The following is a 27726-nucleotide window of genomic DNA, read 5'->3' on the forward strand; positions in this document are numbered from 1 at the left end:
AGCTCTAGGTTTGGGTGAGAAACCCTAACTCCTTGAGTAATGTGGAAGAGCTATGGAGGACGATTCCCGACATCTAGAACCTCCACATCCACACATGCACGCCACACATCAACGTGGAAGTAGGAGGAAAGACATTACACGCTGTCAGGGACCGCCAGCAGCCCACTTACCCACTCCTCTCCCAACATCTGTTATCAAGCGTCTTCATGCTTGTTCTAATTTGATGACTATCCTCCTGGCTCCCAAAGCTGGGCGTCTGTTTGCATTCATTGGTCATTTTAGTTATAATTGTCTGTGTTTACCTTTTGCCTCCCCCCTCCTTTACCTTGATTTGTAGCAACTTTTTGTACATTTGTTTTTAAAGTGTGGCTTAAGAATGGCAAAATAACAGGTGTGAACGTATGTAGCTCTGGCTGTCTTGTGGAACTCTGTAGACCAGGCTGGCCTCCAACTCATAGATCCGTCTGTCTCTGCTTCTCAAGTGCTGGGATTAAATGTCTGCCCCTCCATAGCCGGGTTTAGGCTCGCTACTTATGTTTATGACCCTGGAAAAGGTAACTAAATGTCTATGATTAGGGTGAGCTCACTGCTAGCGGACCCCTCTCTTTCTACCCCTACGTGACGTTAGGGAAGACAGGGAGAGACACAGATCTCCAAACCGGAAGACCCCGCCCTTACCCGCGCCCCGCCCCTTCCGCCCCTGAGCGCGTGCGCACTTCCACGCGGCCAAGTTCTTCGGGGGTCCCAGCCTTTAGATCCCGGGCGGCTGCCGCAGGCCGTGTACCGAGGGGTCCGCCCGGGTCGCCCACCATGCTTTGGGGGCTGCGTCGTCGCGGGGCCAGGGCGGCGGCTCTCGCCGCGGCCCGGAGGGTATGGGAGCCAGCAGGTTTCCCTGGCCGTCCAGGCTATCTGGGTTTGACAAGGAGGCTCGTGGTGCGGTCCGTGGCTGGGGCGAATAGTCCCCAGAGCAGCCCGAATAGCGGCAAGTACCGCGACACTGTCCTGCTGCCGCAGACCAGCTTCCCGATGAAGCTTCTGGGCCGCCAGCAGCCCGACATGGAGCTGGAGATCCAGCAGGTACCGGGCGCAGCCACCCGGCCAGGGCGGGGTAGACCAGCTCTGCGGGAAACTCTCCGGGCAGCAGGGGTTCCCTGGCGGGCCCCTAGGAGGGCGGGTTCCAAAACGCAGCCCAGCGCCACACCGTGCACTTTCCGATTTCAGCACCGAGGAAGTCGCTTTGCTCACTTTTCCAGTCCCTTTCAGAAAATAACCAGCGAGCACAAATAAACAATTCAAGTATAGGCTAGAGAGCCGGCTCCTAGCTTAAGAGCGCTTGCTGCGCTTGCAGAGAGGATTTGAGTTCAGTTCCCAGCACACAAGTCCGGCAGTTCACAGACATTTGTAATTCCAGCCCCAGGAGATCCATTGCCTCTGACCTCTGCAGGGACCTGAACTCACAGACACCACACACAAATAATACAGAGGAAAATCTAAGCTTAAATAATTCAAGTGTTATCAAAGAAGGGACGTTGCAAGCCAACTTAGTTGCATGTTTAGCTCATTCGCTGGAATTATGACTCCTTTGGAGGACGAAGTAGAGGTCCTTCTCTGAGACCCCTTTGTAGACTGTGTGTCTGTCTCCTGTATCATACTGAATTTGGTAATGGCTGAGATTCACGTGTTAGTGTTTATAACACTAACTTAGGATAAGTGCACATTAGGGTATTTAACATATTCCTGATAATATGGAATAGTGCTTAAGTGAATAGAGTTAGCCTGAATGTTCTTTAGATTTAGGGAGCATTGAAGGCAAAGAATAGCAAGAATAAGTTACCAGTGTGTTTTGGGTGTTTGGGAGAGCTGGGAATGGGCAGGTCTTTCAGCGGGGCTGGGTGGAGGCAGTGGATATTGAGAGACTGGTTAAGAATATAGAGAATGTCGCATGAAAGTCTGAAGCATCCTTGGAAGCAGGGAAGACTAATGAAAGTGTTGAGAGAATTCTAGTTCACTCCAGGAATGTTTCCGGTTATGTTTGAGAGCTAAATGGATTGGTTGGGATGGGATCAGTGCTAACTAACTATTGATAAGAGTCTACAGCGTGCATTGATATGGTAAGTAAATGTTGGCTTTTCTTTAAAACAGAAATGTGGGTTTTCAGAGCTTTATTCCTGGCAAAGAGAAAGAAAAGCAAAGAAGGAATTTTGTCTTCATGATGGACCTCCTTATGCAAACGGTGACCCACATGTTGGGCATGCCTTAAACAAGGTAATTATAATTTAGATTATAAAGCTTGGAATTATTTTATTTTATTTTATTTTTGCAGTGCTGGGGATCAACCCGAGCTTTGTTTGTGCTGAGTACTCTGCCAGTGAGCTGCATTCCAGATATATTGTGTGTGTGTGCCGGGGTCTGTGGATGGAGCCCAGGGTAGCACATGGGAGCCTCCCTCCTGCTGTTGCAGCTCATCCCCACATCTGCAGCCCACATTAAGTACATAGAAGCAATGCTCAGTTTTGACACTGCAGGGACATTAACATTGCTGGTGCTTCCTTTCAGCTTTTTGTTATCTTACCCTGACGTTCCATTTTATTCCGTACTTCCTGTTTATCTGTCAGGCATCATTCTGTCCTCCAGGTGGTGACAAAATAAGGCCATGTCCCTTCCTTACTCTACTTGGAGAGACAAATCAGTAAACTACGTTAACACTCTAGACAGTGATAAGAGCTGTGGAGGAAACAAAAGCGAGAAGGGCAATACTAGGGAGAATTTGCTGAAGCTGAAAACAATATTTTACTTTATGCGTATGGGTGCTTTGCCTGCGTGCACATCATCTGTGCACCACTTGCATGCATGATGCCGACAGAGGCCAGAAGAAAGCTGGCACGTGCCCTGGAGCTGGAGTACCGATGGCCGTGAGCCCCTACTCTGGTGCTCTTGGCTTCCCTGGAAGAGCAGCCGTGCTCTTAACGGTTGAGCTGTCTCTCCAGCCCTGAAGCTATAATTTTGGTAAATGGATTTAGGATGACTCTTGTATGGAAAAGGTGAAATCATGGAAAATATTTCAAAGAGCAAGTGGGAGCCCAGTGCGCTGTGTTTGCCTGCACTTCTAGTGCTTGGTGGTTGAGGATCATCGTGTTTGAGGCCAGTCTAGGTCACCTGGCCAGCCCGGACTAGAGTTAAAACCTGTCTCAAAAGCAGACATACATAACAAAAAAACCAAAACAGGTAAGTATAGCAAGTATAAGGTGCTGTCTGGGGAATAGCAAGGAAGCCAGCACAGGCAGTACATGGTAGGAGAGGGTTAGCTGGGATACAGATGTAGCAGAGCCCCAGGTTGTAGAGTCCATTTAAAGGGCTCTGGGCTTTAGTCTGTACTAGACACCCTTTGGCCTTCGTGGTTTGGTAGTTAAGTAGATACACTCAAGGTCTGACTTATTAGATAATTTATTGTGATTTGACTTAGAGCATTTATTTGGTCTGAGCAGTAGGATCATCTTAGGCCTGTATTGGTGATAGACTGTTGAGGTTAAGAAGTTTGCAAGCAGAGACACAAGTCAGGATGAAGATGATGACGACGGCGACATTGAGAAAAGCACAAAGAGATCAGATTTGGAGTGTGGTATGATGGTGGAGCTGGTGGTTGCTGGTATTTTGGACACAGTGTGTTACGAGAAAGAGTCAAGAACTCTTCAGAGAACTTCCATTTGGAACACAGGCCAGAGCTTCTCTAAGCCGACAGGGAAAATGGTGGGAGGATCGGTTTTTGGAGGGGTGGTTGAGACTTTAGCATGTGAATTTTAGGTGAAGATACTAAGTATTCAGAGAAGCAACAGCCAGACTCTGCTGTGCAGCCAGCAGCCCAGGAGCTGGAGCTGGATTTGGTTTTGTTTCTGAGGCAGGTGGATGGCTGGTCTAATTTTAAGTAGGAAGTGCATCGAGTAGCTTCTCTGAGAGAACTCGTCTGGTTTCCTCCGCTTCCTGCTGGAATATGTTCTGTATTAATGCTGTAGTTTTTCCTCCTGACACTGTTTTAACTATGTTCAACTCCCCCTCCCCCCCCACCCCACCTTTTATTTCTCTTTTTGAGACGGAGTCTAGTAGCCAGAGCTGGTCTCGGACTCATGACCCTTCTCAGCCTCCGAACACTGCCATTACACACGTCCACCACTGTGCCCTCTATGTCCACAAATTCTAATACGTTCATTGCATTTAAATTGTATCTATTTGTCCTGTAAAGTATATTGACTGACTTGCATGTGGTAGGGTGCATGTACCACAGTGTGTGTGGAAGTCACGAACAGCTGGAGGGAGTCCGTTCCCTTCCCCCAGGGGTCTGGAAGGACAGGAGTCAGCCCCATGGGATCAGGAGTCCAGGACTAATTCCAAAACCTGAGAACTCCCTCTCCTGTGCCTGCCCGCAACCCTGTCAAAGGCGGGGCAGCCAGTGAGGAGTTAAACTTGTTCTTCCTCAGGCTTGTAGTCTCCGTTCCTCTCTCCTGCCTGGTGCGCATTTCCCAGGTGACAGAAATGGCCACACCCTCACCCTCCAGTTCTTCAGCTTCTACTGAAGGGAGATCTCAACCAGATTTCCCTGCTCCCTTCTAAAGTGGTAGCACCTCCACCCCCCAAGCCCTTTAGCGTGGTTTCTGTTCCCTGGTGAGTACATAATGGTATAATTTAAAAATGAGACTTGTCTTCCCTGCTTACTGCTGTCTTGTAGGCCCCTGGAACAATTTTTGGCTGATAGCAAGAATTCTGAGATCGGACTATGAGAGAACAAAACACCACGAGCAAAGCAATTATAAAAGAAAGAGTTTATTTGGGCATTACAGTTTCAGAGTATGAGTACATGGCCATTGTGTGGGGAGTGTGACAGCAGGCAGGCAGCTGTGGCTCTGGAGCAGCAGTGGAGAGCTCACATCTGGATCCACAAAGGAGGCAGAGGGCTAACTGGGAATAGTGTGGGCTCTTGAAACCTCAAAGTTCACCCCTGGTGACACACCTCCTCCAACAAGGCCACACCTCCTAATCCTTCCCAAAGAGTTCCATCAGCTGAGGACACAAGTATTCAAACATATGAGCCCACATGTTCTCATTCAAACCACTTTTATGAGTATAACGTAGCTTGTAACACATTATGGCACATGCCTGTAATTCTCACACTGGGGAGGAGGAGCATGGGCTACAGCAGGAGGATCCTGTGCCAAATGCCTTGCTTTAAAAAAAAAAAACAAAACCCAACAAAACTAAAACAATTAACAAGGCCACTCGGTACTGAGCAGAGCAGTCAGTTAGGTGCTTCCGAGTGGGGTTCTGCCGTTCTTACCAGCCTTTGCATGTCAGTACCTGTTACCGCTGCACGCCAGACTCCTGCTAAGGACACTTGATTTCAGCTCAGGTGGCTGACTTCATTCCACTCCTAGGCTTGGAAGTAGCACTAATGCCTGAGGGAGTTGGTAGCCCAGAATGTAGTTTACATGGGTAAGTTGGAGTTTTCTAGTAGCCACACACACATACACACAAAAGTACTCAAAAAGATAAATGAAGCTAATTGATGGCCGGGTGTGGTGGCGCACGCCTTTAATCCCAGCACTCAGGAGGTAGAGGCAGGTGCATCACTGTGAGTTCGAGGCCAGCCTGGTCTACAAAGTGAGTCCAAGATGGCCAAGGCTACACAGAGAAACCCTGTCTCAAAAAAACATAAACAAAACAAAAAAATAAATGAAGCTAATTGAAATGCTATATTCAGAGCAGGGCATGGTGGTGAATACCCTTAATCCCAGCACTTGGGAGGCAGAGGCAGGTAGGTCGCTGTGAGTTCGAGGCCAGCCTGGTGTACAAAGTGAGTCTAGGACAGCCAAGGCTACACAGAGAAACCATATCTCGAAAAAACAAATGCCCGCCCCTCCCCCCCAAAAAAGAAAAAGAAATGCTATATTTAACCCAACAAATTTAAATTTTAGGTGTTTGAACTGTGGTAGCAAGCTTATGTGTCAGCTCATCTCAGTTCCAACTCCCACCAAAAGTTGCTTCTGATGAGTGGCTACTGTGGGCGACACAGCCCAGGGTCGGTGCATGCATCGTTTTGACAGTGTTTACAGGCCAGTGCCAGACATCGGCCCCAGTGCTGTGACTTCACCATAGAAAACATGGGCATGCTGATTCATGGAGATCAGGTTTTACAGGGGAGAGACATAGGAAACAGTCTCCAGACAGAACAGACCAGAAGAGGTTGCTTACGTGTTGATGCACTGAAAGCTAAAATCCTCCGTACAGCAGGATGCGCTTTCCTGTGCGACACGGGCTCCCTCCAGTTCTTCAGTAAGAAGTTTAAGAGCTCCAGTGTTAAGGGAGGAAGGGCAAAGAGAGGTGTATGTGGTGTCTTCTCTGCTTCTGATCGGAGTGGGAAGGACTTCTGGGCCAGTGCTTGGACCACTGCTTGCTCTTGGGAAGAAGGACATTGGTCTGTAGCTGAGTCTGCCCTTGCCTTTGATCGTCCATTCTGTGGCAGTTTTCCCTTGTCCGTGCTGGGATCGAACCGTGGGGCTAGAGATTGTTCTACTGCAGAGCCACATGCCAAGTCCTCTTTGGTTTTTGTTTCATTTTGAAACAAGGTCTCAGTTGTCTAGGCTAGCCTTGATGTCACTCTAGCCGAGGCAGGCCTTGAACCTGGGGTCCCTGTACTTTAGCATGTGGTGGATTACAGAGCCGTGCTCTGAGGCCTGGCTGGTGGTATGTTTCTAAGTCAGTCTACCTTGCTTGTGTCTAACATGGTCTAAGGAGGCTAACGCAGGTTCTGGTGTGCCGCTGCCTGCTAGGCCCTCGTTAGTACAAAACAGTGGGCAAGAGATTCCATCTCCTGGGTGCGGCGTCCATTCTGCGGGAGCCCACACTTCTCAGCAAGTGTGAGCAACTTATATTGTATCGTTTATGTTAAATTTTCACAGGCATAATAACAATTTCTGACTTATTCAGAATATGGAATATAAAAGGTCAGAGTATTTCTTTAAAAGTTAGAGTGGGACCCAGACATGGTGGTACCAGTGTGCTCTACAGAGCGAGTTCCAGGACAGCCACGGTAGTTATACAGAGACACACTGCCTTGAAAATAAAACCAAAACCAAACCAACCAGAAACAAAACAGAACAAACAAACAAACAAACAAACAAACAAAAAACGCTGACACTCTTCCCCCAACTTGACAAATAATGAAATTTGGGACATAATGGTTTTCATGCATAATTCTGTTTTTTTTTTTTTCCCCTTGATAGCGTTAATATTGTGAAATTCAAATATTTATTATTTCTGTGTGAATATTATACACTAATTAGTAGATTTAATGGGTTCTTTTATAGAAATACTTTACAAGTGGACTTTATGCTTTAAATGGTATTTTTAGAAGGAGTCAAGTCATGAGCTGTGTGTTTTCTGCATGGTGACTGCGCTTTCATCCCTACAGATTTTGAAAGACATTACCAATCGATACCATATGATGAGAGGTTACAAAGTGCATTTTGTGCCTGGCTGGGACTGCCACGGGTTGCCCATTGAAACAAAAGCGTTATCAGAGCTTGGTGTAAACGCTCAGACTCTTTCAGCCATGGAAATCAGAGAGAAAGGTAACTTTTTCCATTTTCATTTTCAAATGACACTGTGAGCACTCCGCCTTCTAAAACCAAGTTCTGTCAAAGGACCTCAGCTTTGTGCTGACGAAGCCTGTGGGATATTCGTTTATCCCAGGCTGGCCTCACACTCTGCTTCCATCCTCCTACCTCAGTCTCCTCAATGGCAGCATCACTGGCCTGAGCCTCCATGGAGTCCCAGATTTTTTAAAAATGGCCTTTTGTGAGACTTTCTCTTTGGAGGTTGGAGGAACAATTTTGGGTATGTTCCCTGTTGGGTTTTCAGTTTAGTGCTGGCATTTTTATTGTTACTGCTCTGCTGTGCATTTGAAGTTTGTCTGTGGTGCGCATGCCTGAAAACCCAGCATGCGGCAGTCTGAGGCAGGAGCAGCATGAATTGCAAGTCAGCTTGGGCTACATTTCAAGACTTGGTCTTAAAATGAAAACACTCAGACCCCCTTATATTTTAATTAATGCCTTGTTTGATTTTTTTCCCTTCAGTAGGTGTGTCCAGAAGCACTGCCTTTCTCTGACGCAACACTGTGTTATATGCATCTCCGTCTCTCTGTCTCCGTCTCTCTATCTCTGTGTCTGTCTGTCTGTCTGTCTCTCTCTCTCTCTCTTTCTCTTACACACACACACACACACACACACACACACACACACACACACTACATACTACTATTAATATGTAATAAGAGATACTGTGGAATATTTTCCAGTTTATTTATTTTAAATATAAGATGTGTAGTCTGGAAGATACTAAAGATAGTAATACAATTTCAGGTTTTTGCTTTGTTTTGTATTTGAGGCAGGGTTTCTCTGTGTAGCCCTTGCTGTTTTGAAACTTGCTCTGTAGACGAGGTTGGCCTCTAACTCAGATCTGCCTACCTCTGCCTCAAGTGCTGGGATTAAAGGTGTGTGCTGCCATTGCCCAGTGAAATTCCAGTTAACAGTAATAAAATTGTTGCATGTTTTGAATGCTTTCAAATAGTGTTCCTGCTGAGAATTTTTCATAGGACTGAAATGTACCTCAATAGGAAGAATATTTGCTTGGCATGCCTGAGGCCCTGGGTCCAGTGCCGAGCACTGCACGTTCTGGGAGTGCTTCTGCCTCAGAGGATCAAAAAGCACTCCAAAGTGTGCTGGGGGCCAGCCTGCGTCAACAAGGACTTTTCTAGTCTAATGGTGCATAGCGCCTTCAGTTAGAGAAGGTTGTAGCAAATCATGTTTAAGAATTTAGAAAGTTGGGCTCGAGAGATTAGCTCTGTGGATAAGTGCGCTGTCTGCTCTTCCAGAGGTTCTGAGTTCAATTCTCAGCACCCACATGGTGGCTCAGAACCGTCTATACTGGTATTTGATGCCCTCTTCTGGCACGCAGGTATACATACAGTAGTTAGACTACTCATACATAAAATAAATAAAATCTTTAAAAAACATATAAAAAGTCAGCCTAGTGGCTTAACTCATAATTCTAACACTCTGAGGCAGGAGAATTATTGTGAGTTTGAGGCCACTCCAGGTTATAGAATGAATTTAGGCCAGGCAGGATTACAGAATGAGACTTTTACCAAAAAAAAAAAAAAAGAGGAAAATGTATTAGTTTCTCAAAGGCCCTTTCTTCTCTTCTCTTCTCTGTTGTAGCGAGGTCATTTGCTAAAGCAGCCATTGAGAAGCAGAGGGCAGCATTCGTCCGCTGGGGGGTAATGGCAGATTGGGATAACTGCTATTACACATTTGACCCAAAGTACGAAGCCAAACAGCTGAGGCTGTTTTACCAAATGTACGAGAAGGTAATGAAACCTTTTTTTTTCTTCTTCTTAGTGTATTAAAGTCACAAAAATTTCAGCCTCACTACTGTCCTGGTTTTCTTTTGCTGTGACCATGACCAAAGGCAACTTGGAAAGGAAAGGATTTATTTGGGTTTTGTGTCTCCATCACAGTTTATCACAGAGGGAAGGCAAGACAGGAATTTAAGCAGGGCAGCAGCTTTGTGGCAGGAACTGAGGCAGAGGCCATGAAGGAGTGCTGCTTGCTGGCTGGCTCCCTGGGCCTTGCTCAGCTTTTTTTCTTATACAGCCCAGGACCACCTGCCCCACAGTGGTACCACCCACAGTGGACTGGGCCCTTCTGCATTAACAGGAAAAATGCCCTGTAGCCTTGCCCACAGGCCAGTCTAAAGGAGGCATTTTCTCAATTAAGATTCCTTCTTCGCACATATGTGTAGGTTTGTATCAAGTTGACGAAAGCCAGCCAGCTCAGCTATCCCGTCTTTGTCTTTTCTAGGGCTTGGTTTATCGATCTTACAAACCAGTGTTTTGGTCTCCCTCATCAAGGTATGTATTCTTTGGTAATTAAAAGGTGGAAACATTTGTGAAGCTACAGATGTTTAATTATGATATCTTAAAACTGTAGGACCGCGTTGGCCGAGGCAGAACTTGAGTACAACCCCAAGCATGTTAGTCGGTCGGTGTACCTAAGATTTCCTCTTTTGAAACCTCCTCCTAAGCTGGAATCTCTTGCAGGTAGGTTTAGCTGGAGCTCGACTTTGTTGACATTATGGAGTCATGATGGTTGCTAACGTATTTACAACTTTATTCCCACAGGTGCCTCAGCGCCTGTTAGTGTTTTAGTCTGGACCACCCAGCCTTGGACAATTCCTGCCAATCAGGCTGTTTGTTATATGCCAGAGGCAAAGTAGGTGTCTTGCCATATCTTTTTATGTTATCCATGAACCATGAATAGGATTCATGTGAAATTTATTTCACTCTCATGACCTTTTTAAAATCTAGTGAATTATTATTTACTTAGGTTGATAATGCTTTTACTACACTATAGAACAAGGCCTTTGAAGGCCTTTGTTTAGGAAAGTGAAACAAATGTGAAGTCTGGAGTGCTTTGTAAGCTCTGACCGTGATGTTGATTTCTCTAAAGTGATGTCAGTTAACTCTGGCTTGTCTTTCTTCATCGTCTTGGGTGATTTACTCTGAACACCATCTTCAGGTATGCTGCTGTGAAATGCTCCACTTCCGGAGACGTCTACATCCTGGCTGAAGATAAAATACCAGCTATCGCTTCTGTCTTGGAAACAAAATTTGAAGTTATTTCAACATTTTCAGGTGAGGACTTATAGATATTGCTCAGCCACCAGTTATTAAAATAATGGTTGGTTGGTGTTTAGTAGTTTCTTGGATATTCTCCACTGTGAGTTGAAGTAGATATGACGTCTATGTTTTTAGGGGGAGAAATAAAGAAGTGTATGCAGTTTGTTTGTTTGTTTGTTTGTGACAGTGTCTTACGATGTAACTGACTGGCCTGGAACTCACTCCATAGTTTCTTGAACTTGAACCAGCTCACAGAGATCCACCTGCCTCTGCCTCTCAAGTGCTGGGATTAAAGGTGTGCGCTACCATGCCTGGTGTCAAAAATAATTCTTCTTCAGAAGATTCTTTTAAGAGTAATAATTTGGGATTTCAATGCAGTGACTGATTGCATATAACTGTGGAAGTCTGGGCATATTTAAAATTAATTGTGATTCTTAGAGATGAATATATCTTTTGAATTTCTTGCTGAAAAGCAATCTTATAGTAAATATAGTTTAAAAAAATAGAATGATGCTTTAGCTAAAGAAGAAAACCCTCTTACATTCATCAGTTAGGTATAAGACAATTATAAGAATAAATATCCAGCCCTATCAGAATAAAAAGGGGATATGTAAGAGGCAGGAAGGGAGCTGGAGTTTCTAAGGCCATTGATCATCCGTGGTGCAATGGGTAAGTTAGAGGACCTAGTCTGCTTTTTTTTTTCTTTTTTTTTTTTTAGGGCTGGAACCCATGCCCTGTGCCTGCTAAGTAAGCAAATTAGCACTGAGTTAGATCCTGGCTCCTTTTTTATCTTCATTTTAGACAGGGCCTCATTAAGTTTTCTTTTCCTTTCTTTTGTTTTTTTTTCTCTAAAGCTTTATTTATTTATTATGTATACAGTGTTCTGTCTGCACGCTAGAAGAGGGCACCAGATCTCATTATAGATGGTTGTGAGCCACTGTGTGGTTGTGGGGATCTGAACTCAGGACCCCCGGAAGAGCAGCCAGTGCTCTTAACCTCTGAGTCATCTCTCCAGCTCTGGTTAAGTTCTCTTGGACCAGTTTGATTTCTTATTTGCTGACAGACAACAGTAGATCAATGGTAAAGTGTTGACAGTTTGTAGTGAGACAATAAATAGTCTGCTTAGCTGCTCAGAGTAGTCTCAGTGCTCTCCTGACAGTGGTGCTCTCACTGGTTCTAATTGTCTGCATCTTATAGATTTTTGGCCACTGTAACTCAGGGGGAGGCCAGTAGTGAGGCCAGCCAGTCTCGTCCTCGGTGTTTGATGCTAAGGACCAAAGCACTTGGCCACCATGTGCCAGGCTGGCATTTCTTTCCTATAACAGGAACGTACAGATGCTCCCTAAGCATATTGGTGCTCACCTGCTCTCCTGACACCTGCACAGTGGCAGCAGGAAGATCAGGTATTTCAGGTCCCCTCGCTGCATAGTGAATTTGAGATCAGCCTGAGCTGACGTTACACTGCCACACCTAACAAGGTAGAATTATCATACAGAACAGTTCCTTAAAATACCTGGGGCTTGCTGGGCGTGGTGGCGCACGCCTGTAGTCCCAGCACTTGGGAGGCAGAGGCCGGCAGACCTCAGTAAGTTCTAGGTCAGCCTGGTCTACAAAGCAAGTCCAGGACAGGCAAGGCTACATACAGAGAAACACTGTCTCGAAAAACAAAAACAAAAACAAAAACAAACAAAATACGTGGGGCTTGGTCCCAGGGCATCATACATGGGAAGAAAGCTCTACCACTCAGTGGGAGCCCAGCCCGTTACATAACCACTTGGTAATGGTTTTCTTGACCTGCAGGTGTGGATCTGGAAGGTGGTACTTGTAGTCACCCTCTAAGTCCTGATAAAGGGTCTCCCCTCTTACCTGCCACTCATGTGACTATGGCCAAAGGAACGGGATTGGTTCACACAGCCCCAGCTCACGGTATGGAAGATTACAGCGTAGCATCTCAGCACAACCTCCCTATGGTACTGTTCCTCCTTTTTCCTCTTAATTATTCACCTTACAGAATGAAAATGATTGCTCCTAACCAACATCTTTGTTCTTGGTAATAACAATTCTGTCATCATAGTCAAATTGTGAAATTATTACACTTGTGCAACATCCTAAGTCGTTAATCCGTACTGAGTTAAGAGTCCCGAGTTAGACTTGAAGAGCGTGCTTACGTGGAGGTGCTTCTTACTACACACAGACAGCATCTTATTGGGGGTCACCTGGTTGTGTTTTGGAGATGTGCATCTTTTACTAATTGAAGGTTTGGGGCATACCTGTGTTGAGCAAATCCAATACTTTTTTTTTAATGTGTATGCATTTTTGCCTGAATGTATGTCTGTGCACCGTGTGTGTGTGTGTGTGTGTGTGTGTGTGTGTGTGTATGTGTGTGTGTGTGTGTGGTGCTTATGGAGTACATGGGTTGGATTCCCTGGAACTGGAGTTACACATGGCTGTGAGCCACCACACAGGCCAGTACCATTTTTTTAACAGCTCAGGTGATCCTTAGCAGTTTTTAGCAAAAAAGTATTTTGTAATTGAGGTAGATACATTTTTCAAAACACACTGCTTGTGCACACCTAATAGCCTATAACTTTACATGCTGCTTGTGCACACCTGGTATCCTATAGCTTTACATGCTGCTTGTGCATATTTAGTAGCCTATAGCTTAGCACACTGCTTGTGCACAACTAGTAACCTATAGCTTAGCACACTGCTTGTGCACACCTAGTAGCCTATAGCTTAGCACACTGCTTGTGCACACCTAGTAGCCTATAGCTTAGCACAGGCCTAATTACTATGTGTACTAGGAAGCTGAATAATTGGTACGTTGGCTCAGCTTGCCTGTTGCTTTCCTGTCATTCACATTTTTTCCACCCTGGTCTCAAACCAAACCAGTCTACCTGGGCTGAGGGTTGAGTCACGTAACAGGTGACTTTCACTCCCCAAACAATGGCAAGTGAAGTTCATTACATAATGGGAGGGGATGGTTAGACTTTGCCCTTTCCAAACTCCTAAGCTTGTTTTACACACTTTTCATTAACCATTTGGTTGAGAAGGGCACAAGCAAAGAATATATGGCCAGTGGTCTGTACATGAGAGAGAGCGGTTAAAAGTGTTTTAGAGTACTTGTATTTCTCAGTGTTAAACTTTAGGTGTGTGCTTTAATGATACATTTTGTCTTTGGTGCTTTAAATATATAAAATTCAGGAACTTCTGCTAACTAAGAAAGAAATACCCAGATTTATAAAGTAGAGAAAAGGTAGACTTCATTGAGATGCTTTAAATGTGGTGTTTAACATAGATTGCTATGAGGTAACATGTCTCCATGCCTTAACTCCTCAACATGGCGCATTGTAGGACTGTTTGGTGGATGAAGGTGGAATGTTCACCGATGCTGCAGGCCCCGACCTTCAGAGCAAGGCTGTACTTGACGAGGGAACAGATGCGGGTAGGTTCATCTGTTGATAACCCAGTGTGTTTCTGGAAGGAACCAACAATAGGACCCCTAGCCGCTTTTTATGCTTCTGGTCAGAACAAACTGCATTTGGTTAGTTATGGTTCACAATGAAGCTTTGGGCCTACTGTCTTTTTGTTATATACATTGTCTAATTGTTTATGTAAATGAAGAAGGCACAGGAAGTAACGGTTTTGGTGGGAGCTGTTACAGAGATGATCAGTGTGTTGCCTGGGTGAGGGGTGGAAATCCAGCCTGGGTGGGTGTTGCCTGCGAACAGCCATTCTCCACTCTTTCAGTAAGCTGTGCAGCTAGCTGTGCAGGTGGCGGCCTTCAGCCTGGGCTTGTCTTTCTGTCTTCCTGGAGTTAGGAGTGGAGCAGTTTGGAGTCCAGTTCAGGTTTCGCAGTGCTGGCGTCTCTGCCACCTGCACACCAGAACAGGGCTGCGTTCACTGGCTCCTGCCCAGAGCCGCCACTTCTCCCCAGAAGCTCAGGTGCAGTGAGTTGTTTTCAGAATACTTTTAAGTTATGTCTAATGGGAACATTTTTTTAAGTTATAAAGATGCTTCAGTCTGCAAAGAATTTGTTGAAAGAAGAGAAAGTGGAGCACAGTTATCCCTGTGATTGGAGAACTAAGAAACCTGTGGTGATTCGGGCCAGCAAGCAGTGGTTTGTAAACATCACGGATATCAAGGCTACAGCTAAGGTAGGAAAGGCCTCCTGCTCCGGTCATTACCACCATAAAAAGGGTGTGGTGTCTGTGTATATGTGTGTGTGTGTGTGTGTGTGTGTGTGTGTGTGTGAGAGAGAGAGAGAGAGAGAGAGAGAGAGAGAGAGAGAGAGAGAGAGAGAGAGAGACTGTGTCGGGGTGGGGGACAGAAAGAGAGAAGAGTTAGAATTTTCTTATTATGATTTATTTTCCTAAAATTATATACTCTTAGGCCTAAAAAGGCCTCATACTTTCATTATACATGTGTAAAGACTAGGCTTAAAGAGGTTAAGTGACTCAAGGTAGCATAGGCTACAGGCAGAACTGAATCAGCAATTGTGTAACCTCCTGGGACATCAGGACTATAGCTCTTCATCCAGTTCAAAGCAGTAATGCTCTGAAGGGAGCAAGTCACTTCCCATAGCAGTGACTGCCACCTGATACACAGTTAGTGAAAAATATTTGCATCCTCTATTGCTTTGAAATTAAGACTGCTAAAAAGAAAAAAGCTAAGCAAAAATTTGATCCATTTAAAAACTTGATTTGGGCTCAGCAGTTTAGAGCTGCTCTTGTAGAGGGCCTCAGTTTGGTTCCCAGCACCCACTTCAGTCTTCTCACAACTGCCTTCCCCCTGCTCCAGGGGTTCTGATGCCCACTTCCGGCCTCTGCAGGCACCGTGTGTACCTGCACAAATGCACACATATACATACATCATTTTTTTGAGTGTTGCTATGAAATAAGAAATTTCATAATTGGTGTTACAGATATTTAGCATGTTTTTCAAGCTCTTTTATTTAATTTGCTTGATTGTGCATATATTTTTATGTGCATTGATGCATATTCCAAAACTAGCTTTATCGTATTGAATGAAAGAGTTCAAACACAGTTATTAGCCAGGCTGAATACACAGACACTTTGCTTGCAGCTTGCATCTGAAGTACTAATGTCATTAGCCAGGTTGCTCATTGGCGTGATAATTAGGCTCCTTGTCAGGGCTATGTGCAGACATTTGTTTTTTTTACACTTGTATAAAGTAGGCATGCGGCATGTAGCATTGTTTTGTTTGTTTTTCATTCCCATAAAGGCTTGGTCTATTTTTTGTTGTTGTTTGCTTAGTTACATGATTTTTTTGAGACAAGACCTCATTATGTACCTCGCTCTGGCCCTGTGTAGAGCAGGGTCGCCTCAAAATTGTGTCTGGCCTCCTGTCTCAGCGTCCCTAGGTTAGTGCCCATGCCCGTCCGTAATCTGGTTTTGTCGCTGTACTTTGAAGTCCTTGTTCTTTGGTCATTTGCTTGTGGTGGCAGCGGGAGGGATTTGAATGGCGGCAGACATTCAGAATGAAGAGCGGCACTGGGAAAAGCCAGGAGAGTTCTTTAAAATTTGTTTTGCTTCTCCCACTTGACCTGACCATGAATGAATTGCAGGAGTTGTTGAAAACAGTGAAGTTTATTCCTGGAGCGGCGCTGAACAGCATGGTTGATATGCTGGACAGGCGGCCATACTGGTGCATATCACGGCAGAGAGCTTGGGGTGTTCCAATTCCTGTGTTTCATCATAAGACAAAAGATGAATATTTGATCAACAGGTAATTCTTTTCTGGTTTTTTGTTTGTTTGTTTGTTTAAAGTGAGTTATATGTCCTTGGAAGGATGGTGCTTACCATTAAAAATTCCTTGTATTGTTCATTTGCTCCCTGGCTCTGAGATGCCTTTCACTGTGAAGTCCAGGCTGCCCTTCCTCACCGGGGTTACAGGTGTGCGCCACCGTCCTCATCGCTCTGTCTCACCATGTAGCATTAGCTGGTCTGGTAGTTTCACATTCACAGCAATCCTCCTGCCTCAGCCTCCCTAGTGCTGGGATTGTAGGTATGTTCCAACTCTCCTGGAAGGTCATATTGTTGCTGGAGTGAGTGACCCAGTAGTCAGGAAGACGGAGACAGGGGGATTATGAGTTAGAAGCTAAGAGTAGAAAGTGTACAGAAGGAGAGAGAGAACCAAGCATTTAATAAGGAGATGTGCTCCATGATTCCATGATTTTGATGATCTATGCCGTTGTAGCTTTCAGTAATTCTAGATTATTGCCGTTTGTTTGCTGTTTGTTCTCTCCCTCTCTCCCCCTCTGCGTGCATGTGTGTGCGTGCGTGCGTGTGCGTGCGCGTATGTGTGTGTGTGTGTGTGCACGCGCACGTGGAGATCGAGCCACACCTGCCTACTAGTTGCTGCTTTAAGAGGTCGAAGGGGGAATGGCAGTCATTTCTATTAGGAATCCATTCTGGGTTTTTCGTTTTCTTAGAATGCTTGGACTTAATTTGGTTAGTGAGATTTTGCTAAATTAGGCTGTAGCATCAGCAACATTGGCTGAGCGTTTGTTTCATTACTTGAGGACCTAGTGAGGGACAGAGGCAAGAGTGACGGGGTGTTTGGGGTGGCTCCTTCGCACTGTTGTAGAAGCTTTTCTCTGTTACCACGATCGTATGTCTTACTGAATGTGTCGTATTTTAGACATTTTAGAAAACGTTGACTTAAGTTGCTTTTCATCTGTGATGACATAAAGAATAGATTTGTTGTTTTTAATACTTTTGTGCTGGGAATTGTATCAAGGCCCTGCACGTGCCCGACTGTGGGCTGGACTAAGCCCCGACTTCTTGCCTCTTTGTGATACGGTAGCTCTGAGTATCTGTTGTGTGCTTGTTCTTTCTCACTTTGGCTCATACCCTGCGGGACTTGATTCAAAGAGAGCAAGAGCTCTGCCTTGGACAGACACAGGACCGTCTGCTTACGGGTTTTGTTAGAGAGGAGGTAGTGTGTCAGCCGTACGCTGGGACAGTGCTTGGCAGGAGTTGGGCGGGCAGCGTGCGGACACAGCACACGTGCATAGGAACCACACAGGCTCCATGGCTTGTGAGAGGGGTAGAAAGGCAGTCACTACGAACTGGCCAGGACAGACTATAAGGAATCTGGAATGCCTCATGAAGGATTTTTCTTATTAATTTATTCATATTATATCTAAATTGTTATCCCATCTCAAGAAGGATTTTAAACTCCCAAGTGGCCAGAAGTATATTTCAGAATAGGAAAGTAAAGGTCAGATTTGTGATGTTGTTTGAGTATTGTTAAAGTTTAGAGAGAACTTGACTCTTCCCCAGTATTGAAGCTGTGTGATTCTTACAGAACGCAGCACTTGGCCGGTTACTTTCCACTGCTACAGTACTACGTCGGTTGAGAGCAAACACGGTTATAGTCAAGATAAGTTCACACGAGTCAGTTAAAAGCCACCACTGCCGCTTCCCAGGCCTCAGGGACCAGGTGCCTGACTCTTAGGGCATTGCCTTGAAGTGGTGGGGGAGGGGTGGAACATAAATATTGTTAAAATTAAAAAGTAGAACAAATTTGGTTTTTGTTTGTGTTGAGTGCAGAGGATTGATTGAACTTAGGCCCTCTCCGCTGTTAAACACATACTGTACCACTGAGCTGCACCCCTACACTTCAGCACCACACACTGTACCACTGAGCTGCACCCCTACACTTTAGCAACACACTCCACCACTGAGCTGCACCCCCACACTTCAGCAACACACACTGTACCACTGAGCTGCACCCCCACACTTTAGCAACACACTCCACCACTGAGCTGCACCCCCACACTTCAGCAACACACACTGTACCTCTGAGCTGCACCCCTACACTTTAGCAACACACACTGTACCACTGAGCTGCACCCCTACACTTTAGCAACACACTCCAGCACTGAGCTGCACCCCCACACTTCAGCAACACACACTGTACCACTGAGCTGCACCCCAATACTTCAGCAGGCTGGTGGAACTAACTGTTCTTTTAAAAGTAAAAACATACACAGATTGAGCAGTCAGTAAGTCGGACACACAGAGACACACACGTCTGCCCGGCAGTGTTCATTTTATTTTGTCAGCCTGTTTTCCTGCTGTGCTACAGAGTTGCCTGTGACCTGCTGCACGGCTGCGTGAAGGGTGTCAGTTGCCTTCTAACTTTGATGTAGCAGAGACATACAGAATATTGGCCTACAGAATGACAGACATACTCAGCCATCCTGTCTGTCAATTCATAGGTCATTTTCCTGTATACCAGCTCAGGGGAACACTCATTGTCTTCCATGGTTGGCTCCATTTGATGACAGAGCACGTGGACTCTAAAACATTGGTGTTCTTAATTATTTGTTAGTTAGAAAACAAAATGAAGGTTATCGTTTTTCTTTTTGGATCCGTTGAGAATCAGATCCCAGCCATGTGTGTCCTTCCTCTCCCACCGTAGCAGGCTGGAGGCCATCAAGAGTAACAGCAGCCCCACTGGAAGTCGCTGCACAGTCCACATGGAGTTGCTGTTACATGTGATGGCTCCACACGGTGGCCGGAGCAGCCCTTTCGCCTCAGGTAGTCGCTTCGTGTGCGCGCTTCTGGGGATGGAACCTGGAGTTTGCGGTATTCCAGAAGCATCTACAACAGACTTGGGAGCTGGCCCCAGCCCTCTGCCTCCTCCTGACGCTGCAGAGGTGGCGGGGCCATGGCGGGAGGCTTGGACAAGACCTAGCCTGCACCTTGCAGTCCTATCTCAGCTTCCTGGGAGCTGGGCTTCCAGTGAGTGCATCACGCCTGCTTCTCCTGCTTCCTTGACCAAAGTCTGAGCATTGCCTTAAACATACTTGTTTAGCAAAAGAAAACCTTGGTTTATTCATGTTCCAAGTGAGTTTAAAGACTGACAGATTTCAAACTCTGGACTTGAACGCTGATATATTAATTTCATTATAGTTTATGTTCGCTTCTTTTTCTCAAGAATAGCTCTACTTTTGATGTTAATATCCTTGGTCATTTCCTGAATCTGTAATATAATCCCCATATGATTTAGGTGGAAATCTAGTCCCCGGTTAGTAAAAACATGTATTTCTAACCTAAAATGGATAAAATTTAGAACCATTGCTCACCTAGAGAAGACAGGAAGCTATTCATGAAGTTCTATGTCACATGTGTGTTGTCCTCCAGCACTGGTGACTTCTCGACTTCTGGAAACCTGTAGACTTTCTGTTCACTAAGTAAAGAAAGCATCTAAGTCATTGCCTGCTGCCTTTGCAGCCTGAGTGTGGGACTGCATGGAGCCGAGGCCCTCCTGCAGAAGCTCCTGTGCCTCAGGCACATTAGGACACAGGCAGGACAGCCTCTTACCTGTTCTTACTCCAGGAACTTCCAGCCAAGATCTTGTCTTGTCCCTTTTGCTCATAAAGAGAAAATAGAAGCGTGAGATGACAGCAGCGGCCCCCGTACCTGAAGTGCCGAGTGCTTCCTGCTTCTCAGCTATATAGTCCCTTCCTGCTGATAGCAGAGCTCCCGTGATTGGCTGCTGCTGCGAGAGCTGCTTGCACTGCCCGAGTTTTCCCTGATGGAAACCGAAGCTGGAACACGCACTGCGTGATAGATAAGGCCTCTGAGTCGAGTACAAAGTTCTGTTATGGTCTGACTTATTGCTCTATGAAATACAGCAGTCAGATGGAAACAGCCTACGCAGTGATAAGTGGCTTCACCCACTTTTATCAACAGTAATTTATACTGGTCTTTAGGTCATAAGTCAACTGTTTGTCAAAGTGTAGAATGTTATTAATAAAATAAAGAGTATTCTTGAATTTGCAAGGAGAAATCTAGATCCCACCCCAAAGGATATAGTAATGTCACAGGGGAATCCTTTTTGTGTATGAGTGTGTTTCAAGATGGGTTTTTTGTGTGTGTGTGTTCCAGAGCCCTGGACTTTAGACCAGGCTGGCCTCGAACTCAGAGACCTTCCTGCCTCTGCCTTTTCTGTGCTGGCATCAGAGGTGTGCAACACCACCATGGCTCACAGAGAAAATCTTTAGAAATCCTTTTAAGATATTTGAAAGCATGATCTCGGTTTCACTATAAAAAAATTCTACTTCTAAGTATTTATTGTAAGGAAAAAGGCTAATGAATTCTATACAAAGATATGCATGTAAGACGCTTGATTTAGTTGTTTGTCAAGGAACTTAATGATATAAAAAGGAGACGGGTAGGGATAGGGAGGTGGAAAGCTCTTGTCTACCATGCATGCAGCCATAGGTTCAAATCTCAGCATTGTACACACAAATGAATTTTAAATCACATACGAAAGAGCAATCGTGCAGGTGTTTGAGGTGATAGCCTTGCTCTTCGTGGCCGCCTGGGTCCCACATTGTAAAAATTCAGTGACCAGAACTGTCCAGCTTTTGGCTGTTTCTAGGTGGTTGCCTGTTGTTGTTGTTGCTGCTGCTGTTGTTGTGTTGTGTTGTGTTTTGTTCTAGTGGGAAGTCATTCCTTTACTCCTGAGCTGCATTCCCACCCTGGGTTTTACTGAGACAAGACTGTGGAGCTCAGCTCTTCATAAGCTTGGTGACTGTCCAGTTTGTCTCCTGGGTCTTGAGATTCCGGTCAGATGACAGGAGGAAGTGACTCATTGTGACAGCAGTTCTGCACATTTGAGCTTCAGTGTGTTCATGGGAAGGCTTTTTGCTAATTTACCTTTAAAAAATAAATGTCCTAGCGGTGGTGGTGCACGCCTTTAATCCCAGCAGTTGGGAGGCAGAGGCAGGTGGATCACTGTGAGTTCGAGGCCAGCCTGGTCTACAAAGCGAGTCTAGGACAGCCAATGCTAACACAGAGAGACCCTGTCTTGAAAACAAACAAACAAACATTTTAATTTTTTGTTTTGTTTTGGTTTGGTTTGGTTTTATTTGAGACGGTTTCTCTGTAGACTTGGCTATCCTGGACTTGCTCTGTAGACCAACCAGGCTGGCCTCAAACTCACAGAGATCTATTTGCCACTGCCTCCCCAAGTGCTGGGATTACAGGCATGTGCCACCATGCCTGGGTAATCAACTTTTTTTCTTTAACTGACAAAATTGTGTACATTTGATGTATACAACATGGCCTTTCAAAAAGCATAGGTATGTTGTATTTAGTTTATACTTGTTTGGTTTCCTTTATCCTCTAATTCTGGAGTTGATTTTGTTTTGTCTTTTAAAATTCTAAGTATTTTGTTTGACCCCAATTTCAGGACAGACCTGACCTCAGAGTAGGAGACACTTAGCAAGGCACAGTGGGTGTTCTTCAGCATATGCTGTGAACTTAGAGGCTCGTTTTAGCCAACACAGCCCCTTTGGGTACATTGAAAACATTTTTCTTTTTCTTTTCCTTTGGAAAACATTTTCTTAGTTTCAGATTCCCAAGAACATGGGATAAAGAACAAACTGGGCTGCTTTCTTGGTTAATTTGTTATAGTTTAATTAGGCAATTCTTTGGAAACAAGTATATCATGTGTATGCATGCATGTACTTGTGGTCCTTGGCCGTGCTCATGCTGTGCCAGCGCTCTCCCACTGGTCTATACATCTCCTTGACTGTTTTGCTTGCTACCTGGTCAGGCCTTGTCATGTTAACCTTGAACTCAGTCCTGCTGCATGCTCTTGAATTGCTGAGGTACAGATGCACACCACCATGCCCTTCTTGAAGCCGCATTTGTTGTTGTTTACTTGCTTTGTTTTTTGAGACCGGGCTTCTCTAGCTCTGGCTGTCCTGGAACTCACTCTGTGGGCCAGGCTGGCTTTGAACGCAGAGATCTGCCTGCCTCTGCCTCCTGAGTGCTGGGATTAAGATGTGCACCACCACCCACAGCTTTGAAGCTGGATTTTTTTTTTTAAGTGCTGCACTGCTTTTCATTGATTGAGATTGTATTTGTAGTTCTGCTATTTACAAAAATACTACTAAAGTAAAAGAAAAATAAAACCAAACAACCTTTCTTTCTCACTGCTCACCAGACCTCACAAGTCTAAAATAAGGATTTCTTGACCTTCCAGTGAACTGTGTGTAAAATACAAGATGGCTTATTTGGGGGCTGAGGCAGGAGGGTTGTGGGACAGGCCTGATCTATAAGGTGACACTGCAGAAAAGAAAAGAGATGGAGCGTTGGAGGGAAACTGGAAAAATTCTGAAGAAAGCATGGTAATATTTTTCCTCTGTCAAAATATTGTTATGTGAATCATTCATATTTTCATAAGGTAAGGCTGCCATTAAAGGGAACTTTATTCAAGTGTCTAAGATATTTAGACTCAGGGTTTCATAGTTGACTTACTAACATACTGATAACAAATTTAACATCTTCCTTTGATTTATAGACTCAGCAAGGTACTTTTATGTAGCTAAATAAATACCTAACTTATAATCTTAAAGTACTGTTGAGTTATCTGATATTTAAAGATAAGAAAAACAGTTCATTGAAGTTGGATCTGTTATACAGGGTGAACCGTGGACTCCGCATGTAAGGCTACTGACTTTTCCTTAGTTATTAAGACTGTTTTTAAAAAAGAAGTTCATAATCTTTTTTAAAATAGTTTTTCTCATAGAAACTGAAGCTCAGAAAAATGCCCACAGCGTACTCTTGCTACTGGCTGATAAGCCAGATAGAGTGTGGCCTTTGAACTCTGTGCTTGCTCTGTCAACACTCTACCCTCCTGAGACTCCTTCAGCCGTGGCTCACAGCCTGCCCTTTGCCCGGGCAGTCAGCCCCTAGCCATTGCTTAGCAGCTCTATGGGATAGGGTGTGAGTTCACCCGGGCTGCATGTGACAGGGGTGTAACATAAACGTGAAAACAGCCCTAGCCTGATTGGATGACATACTTGAAGGCCTGCTTCCAAATGTGTCACTTATTTAGACTCAAAACTTAAGACATCGCAGAGCAGTCAGCTATGGAGAACTCTGCTTTTAGGGCTTCTTGCGTGCCTTCTGGAAAACAGTGTGCATGGTGTTCATTTAATGATAGTATTAGTCCTGCCTGATTAGTAAGTTAATATGAAATGGCAACGATTTACTTTCACGTCTATATTATTTTTACCTGTTTTCTTAAACACATTTAAAACTTTTCATTGCCTGCCTAAAGTTGGCAAGCTAATGGTGACATAAAATGAGCTAATGACCCTTGAGTCTTTCTTTCTAAGGGAAAAATGCATACTAGGTGTGAACAGCATGTCTAATGTCATTACGGGTGAATTTGAATGTACTTTGCTAGTGTTTCTGTTTTGTTCTTTGGGGCATTGGATTTCTTCAGATTCTATTCCTGTGTTCATATTTCCTTAACTGATAAAGTGTTCTGTGCAAACTTTATAAAAGACTAATGTGTAACTAAGTATTATTGTCTTATAACTAGTTACTCATTGTGTAAAGTTTTTATGGTTCCTAAGGAAAGCTTATCTTCACTGTTAAAGTCCATCTAAAGTGAATGTCCTAGCAATCCAGACTTGTGCCAATTTTAATTTTTATATTCATGTTATACATAAATTCTTAGACATTTTGGCAGCATTATACTTTCATTCAATCTTTCATAAACTATCACTTTAATACTTTTTTTTTTTTAAAGATAGGCTTACTGTGTAGACCAGGCTGGCCTTGAGTTCACAGAAATCTACCTCCCTTTGCCTCCTCAGTACTGGAGTTAAAGGTGTATGCCATTATGCCTGGCTTCTCTCTCCCTTTTTAAGATTTATTTTGTTTTATGTGTATGGATGTTTTGCATGCATGTGCACATGTATGTCATATGTGTACCTGATGCCCGCAGAGGACATTGAGTATCCTAGAGCTGGAGATTGTTGTGAACTGCTTGTATTCAGAACTGAGCCTGGGTCCCCTGCAAGAGCAGTAAGTGCTCTTAATCTCTGACTCTCTCTTCGGTCCCCACCTAATCTTCTGTGAGGTGTCCCAAATTTCAGGTTATAGAACATGTTAATCTATATTGCCTACTTGGTTTTGCTTCCCTTTACAGTTTTTGCAAACAGCTTCATTAACCTGTAACTTACCCAAGCTAGAAAACTGGGGTGTTTCGCTCTGCAGTCATGGTTGATACGTGCTGGTGCCGGCTGGGCCGCAGTTCTCTCCCTGCTCACTGTTCGGTCTGTTCCCGGTGACTCTGGTGACTTGCAGGCACTTGCAGTAGGAATGGAGTGAAGGAAGAGGGCGCTGTTTCAACGGCAGCGTTCACTGTGTGTGTTAATCTGTAAATAGTAATATGGCAGCTGAAGAGATAGTTCATCAAGTGTGCTTGCTGCTCTTTCAAAGGATCGGAGTTTGATTCTCAGTACCCAAATCAGGCAGCTCTCAATTTATTGCAGCTCCAGCTCCAAGCATTCCATGCCTGCCAGCCTCCGAGAGCACGTACACAACAGTAGTAGAGAAACAGACACAAACCCATGAATGCAGAAATAGAAATAAATCTCAAATCGTAATAGAGGTGTATGGCTTAGTGATTGACATAGAATCATTCCAATGGACCTCAAAGTCTCAGTCTGAATTCTTTTGGTTTTTAGAAACAGGGTTTCTCTGTGTAGTCCTGGAACTCACTCTGTAGACCAGGCTGGCCTCGAAATTATAGAGCTCTACCTGCCTCTGCCGCCTGAGTGCTGGGATTGAAGGTGTGCGCCACCAGCGCCCTGCCTGAATTCTCCCATACAAAGTAATTATGTGTTAAAATGACAAGTGCTGCTGTAGGCATTTCATTTATTAGGTCAGTATTTGCCGAGTCTCTTAGTGATGTGTTGTTCCTTGTATTTTACAAATGAGAACACTGGAGTGCAGAGAGGTTCAGTGCCTTGCCCAGTGTCACTTGGTGGGTCAGTAATTAAGTCACAGCTCACTGTATCCAAAGCTCGGGGGCCACGCTGCTGCCTGTTGTGTGTGACTAAACGCAAAGCACCTCCAGGGGGCCCTGGGGTCAGCAGGAAAGTAAGTATTGCAAGGAGTGGCCAGCACAGCACAGGAGGCTAGCCTGGGCTGCATAGCTGGACAGTCGCAACAAAACCAAAGGCTGGATGGAGCTCAGTGCAAGAGGTGCCTGGAGCATGTGCAGGCCCAGGGTTGCTCCCTAGCACTATGGAATATACCATGCTCACTGGAGCGTGTGCAGGCCCCGGGGTTGCTCCCTAGCACTATGGAATATACCATGCTCACTGGAGCGTGTGCAGGCCCCGGGGTTGCTCCCTAGCACTATGGAATATACCATGCTCACTGGAGTGTGTGCAGGCCCCGGGGTTGCTCCCTAGCACTATGGAATATACCATGCTCACTGGAGCGTGTGCAGGCCCCGGGGTTGCTCCCTAGCACTATGGAATATACCATGCTCACTGGAGCGTGTGCAGGCCCCGGGGTTGCTCCCTAGCACTATGGAATATACCATGCTCACTGGAGCGTGTGCAGGCCCCGGGGTTGCTCCCTAGCACTATAGAATAGAATATACCATGCTCACTGGAGCATGTGCAGGCCCCGGGGTTGCTCCCTAGCACTATAGAATAGAATATACCATGCTCATTGGAGCATGTGCAGGCCCCGAGGTTGCTCCCTAGCACTATAGAATAGAATATACCATGCTCACAGGAGCATGTGCAGGCCCGGGGTTGCTCCCTAGCACTATGGAATATACCGTGCTCACTGGAGCATGTGCAGGCCCCGGGGTTGCTCTCTAGCACTATAGAATAGAATATACCATGCTCATTGGAGCATGTGCAGGCCCCGGGGTTGCTCCCTAGCACTATAGAATAGAATATACCATGCTCACAGGAGCATGTGCAGGCCCTGGGTTGCTCCCTAGCACTATAGAATAGAATATACCATGCTCACTGGAGCATGTGCAGGCCCCGGGTTGCTCCCTAGCACTATGGAATATACCATGCTCACTGGAGCATGTGCAGGCCCCAGGTTGCTCCCTAGCACTATAGAATAGAATATACCATGCTCACTGGAGCATGTGCAGGCCCCGAGGTTGCTCCCTAGCACTATAGAATAGAATATACCATGCTCACAGGAGCATGTGCAGGCCCGGGGTTGCTCCCTAGCACTATGGAATATACCGTGCTCACTGGAGCATGTGCAGGCCCCGGGGTTGCTCTCTAGCACTATAGAATAGAATATACCATGCTCATTGGAGCATGTGCAGGCCCCGGGGTTGCTCCCTAGCACTATAGAATAGAATATACCATGCTCACAGGAGCATGTGCAGGCCCTGGGTTGCTCCCTAGCACTATAGAATAGAATATACCATGCTCACTGGAGCATGTGCAGGCCCCGGGTTGCTCCCTAGCACTATGGAATATACCATGCTCACTGGAGCATGTGCAGGCCCCAGGTTGCTCCCTAGCACTATAGAATAGAATATACCATGCTCACTGGAGCATGTGCAGGCCCCGGGGTTGCTCCCTAGCACTATAGAATAGAATATACCATACTCACTGGAGCGTGTGCAGGCCCCGGGTTGCTCCCTAGCACTATAGAATAGAATATACCATGCTCACTAGGGGAAGGCTGGTCTGCTTGGTCACCTGCTCTCATGTATCGAGTGCCCGGGATCAGGCTTAAGACACTGGGCTGCTCATTTGTGTCTGAGCACATTGCTTGGGCGTCTCTCAAGCCTTGGCCGTGAGTGAGGCAGTCGGAGTGTGAGTCTCCCTGTGCACTTTCAGTGTCTGTATGGAGTGTGGGCTGCCTCCCACATCAAGGGGTGGACAGAGACGGGGCCCTTGAAAGGTTCTGAGCAGGCATTCAGTGTGGCAGCAGTTGTAGGGTGCTTCTCTGTGCGAGTGGGGGAGCCTGGCATTGTGTAACTAGTGCCCAGGCTACACTAAGAGCCAGGTGCAAACTGACAGGGTTTGTCAGCTTGATTTGGCAGGAAATGAGGATAGAGTTCCTAGTAGGAACTAGATGGACTGAGATGGGATGTGAGGAGAGCATTGTTTTCCTGTTCAGGGCGGTACATGGGCAAGATGGTTTTGTTTGTACTGAATTCAA

At 45.4% G+C, this 27726-nt stretch overlaps 1 protein-coding gene across 1 annotated transcript in view; it reads left to right on the top strand.

Moving 5' to 3' along the window:
• Positions 1-693: 693 nt before the first annotated feature.
• Positions 694-27726, top strand: part of IARS2 (isoleucyl-tRNA synthetase 2, mitochondrial) — a 42311-nt gene continuing 15278 nt past the window's right edge. The window contains exons 1-12 of the mRNA XM_084785274.1: positions 694-1077; positions 2143-2265; positions 7460-7619; positions 9267-9415; positions 9909-9958; positions 10038-10147; positions 10229-10319; positions 10626-10741; positions 12527-12696; positions 14081-14171; positions 14732-14883; positions 16314-16474. Coding sequence (XP_084641400.1) covers positions 811-1077; positions 2143-2265; positions 7460-7619; positions 9267-9415; positions 9909-9958; positions 10038-10147; positions 10229-10319; positions 10626-10741; positions 12527-12696; positions 14081-14171; positions 14732-14883; positions 16314-16474 — 1640 coding nt within the window. The 5' untranslated portion in view covers positions 694-810. The remainder of the gene's footprint in view (positions 1078-2142; positions 2266-7459; positions 7620-9266; positions 9416-9908; positions 9959-10037; positions 10148-10228; positions 10320-10625; positions 10742-12526; positions 12697-14080; positions 14172-14731; positions 14884-16313; positions 16475-27726) is intronic.

The sequence above is a fragment of the Acomys minous genome (assembly GCF_964271855.1).
Source record: "Acomys minous genome assembly, chromosome: 1".
Lineage (NCBI taxonomy): Eukaryota > Metazoa > Chordata > Mammalia > Rodentia > Muridae > Acomys > Acomys minous.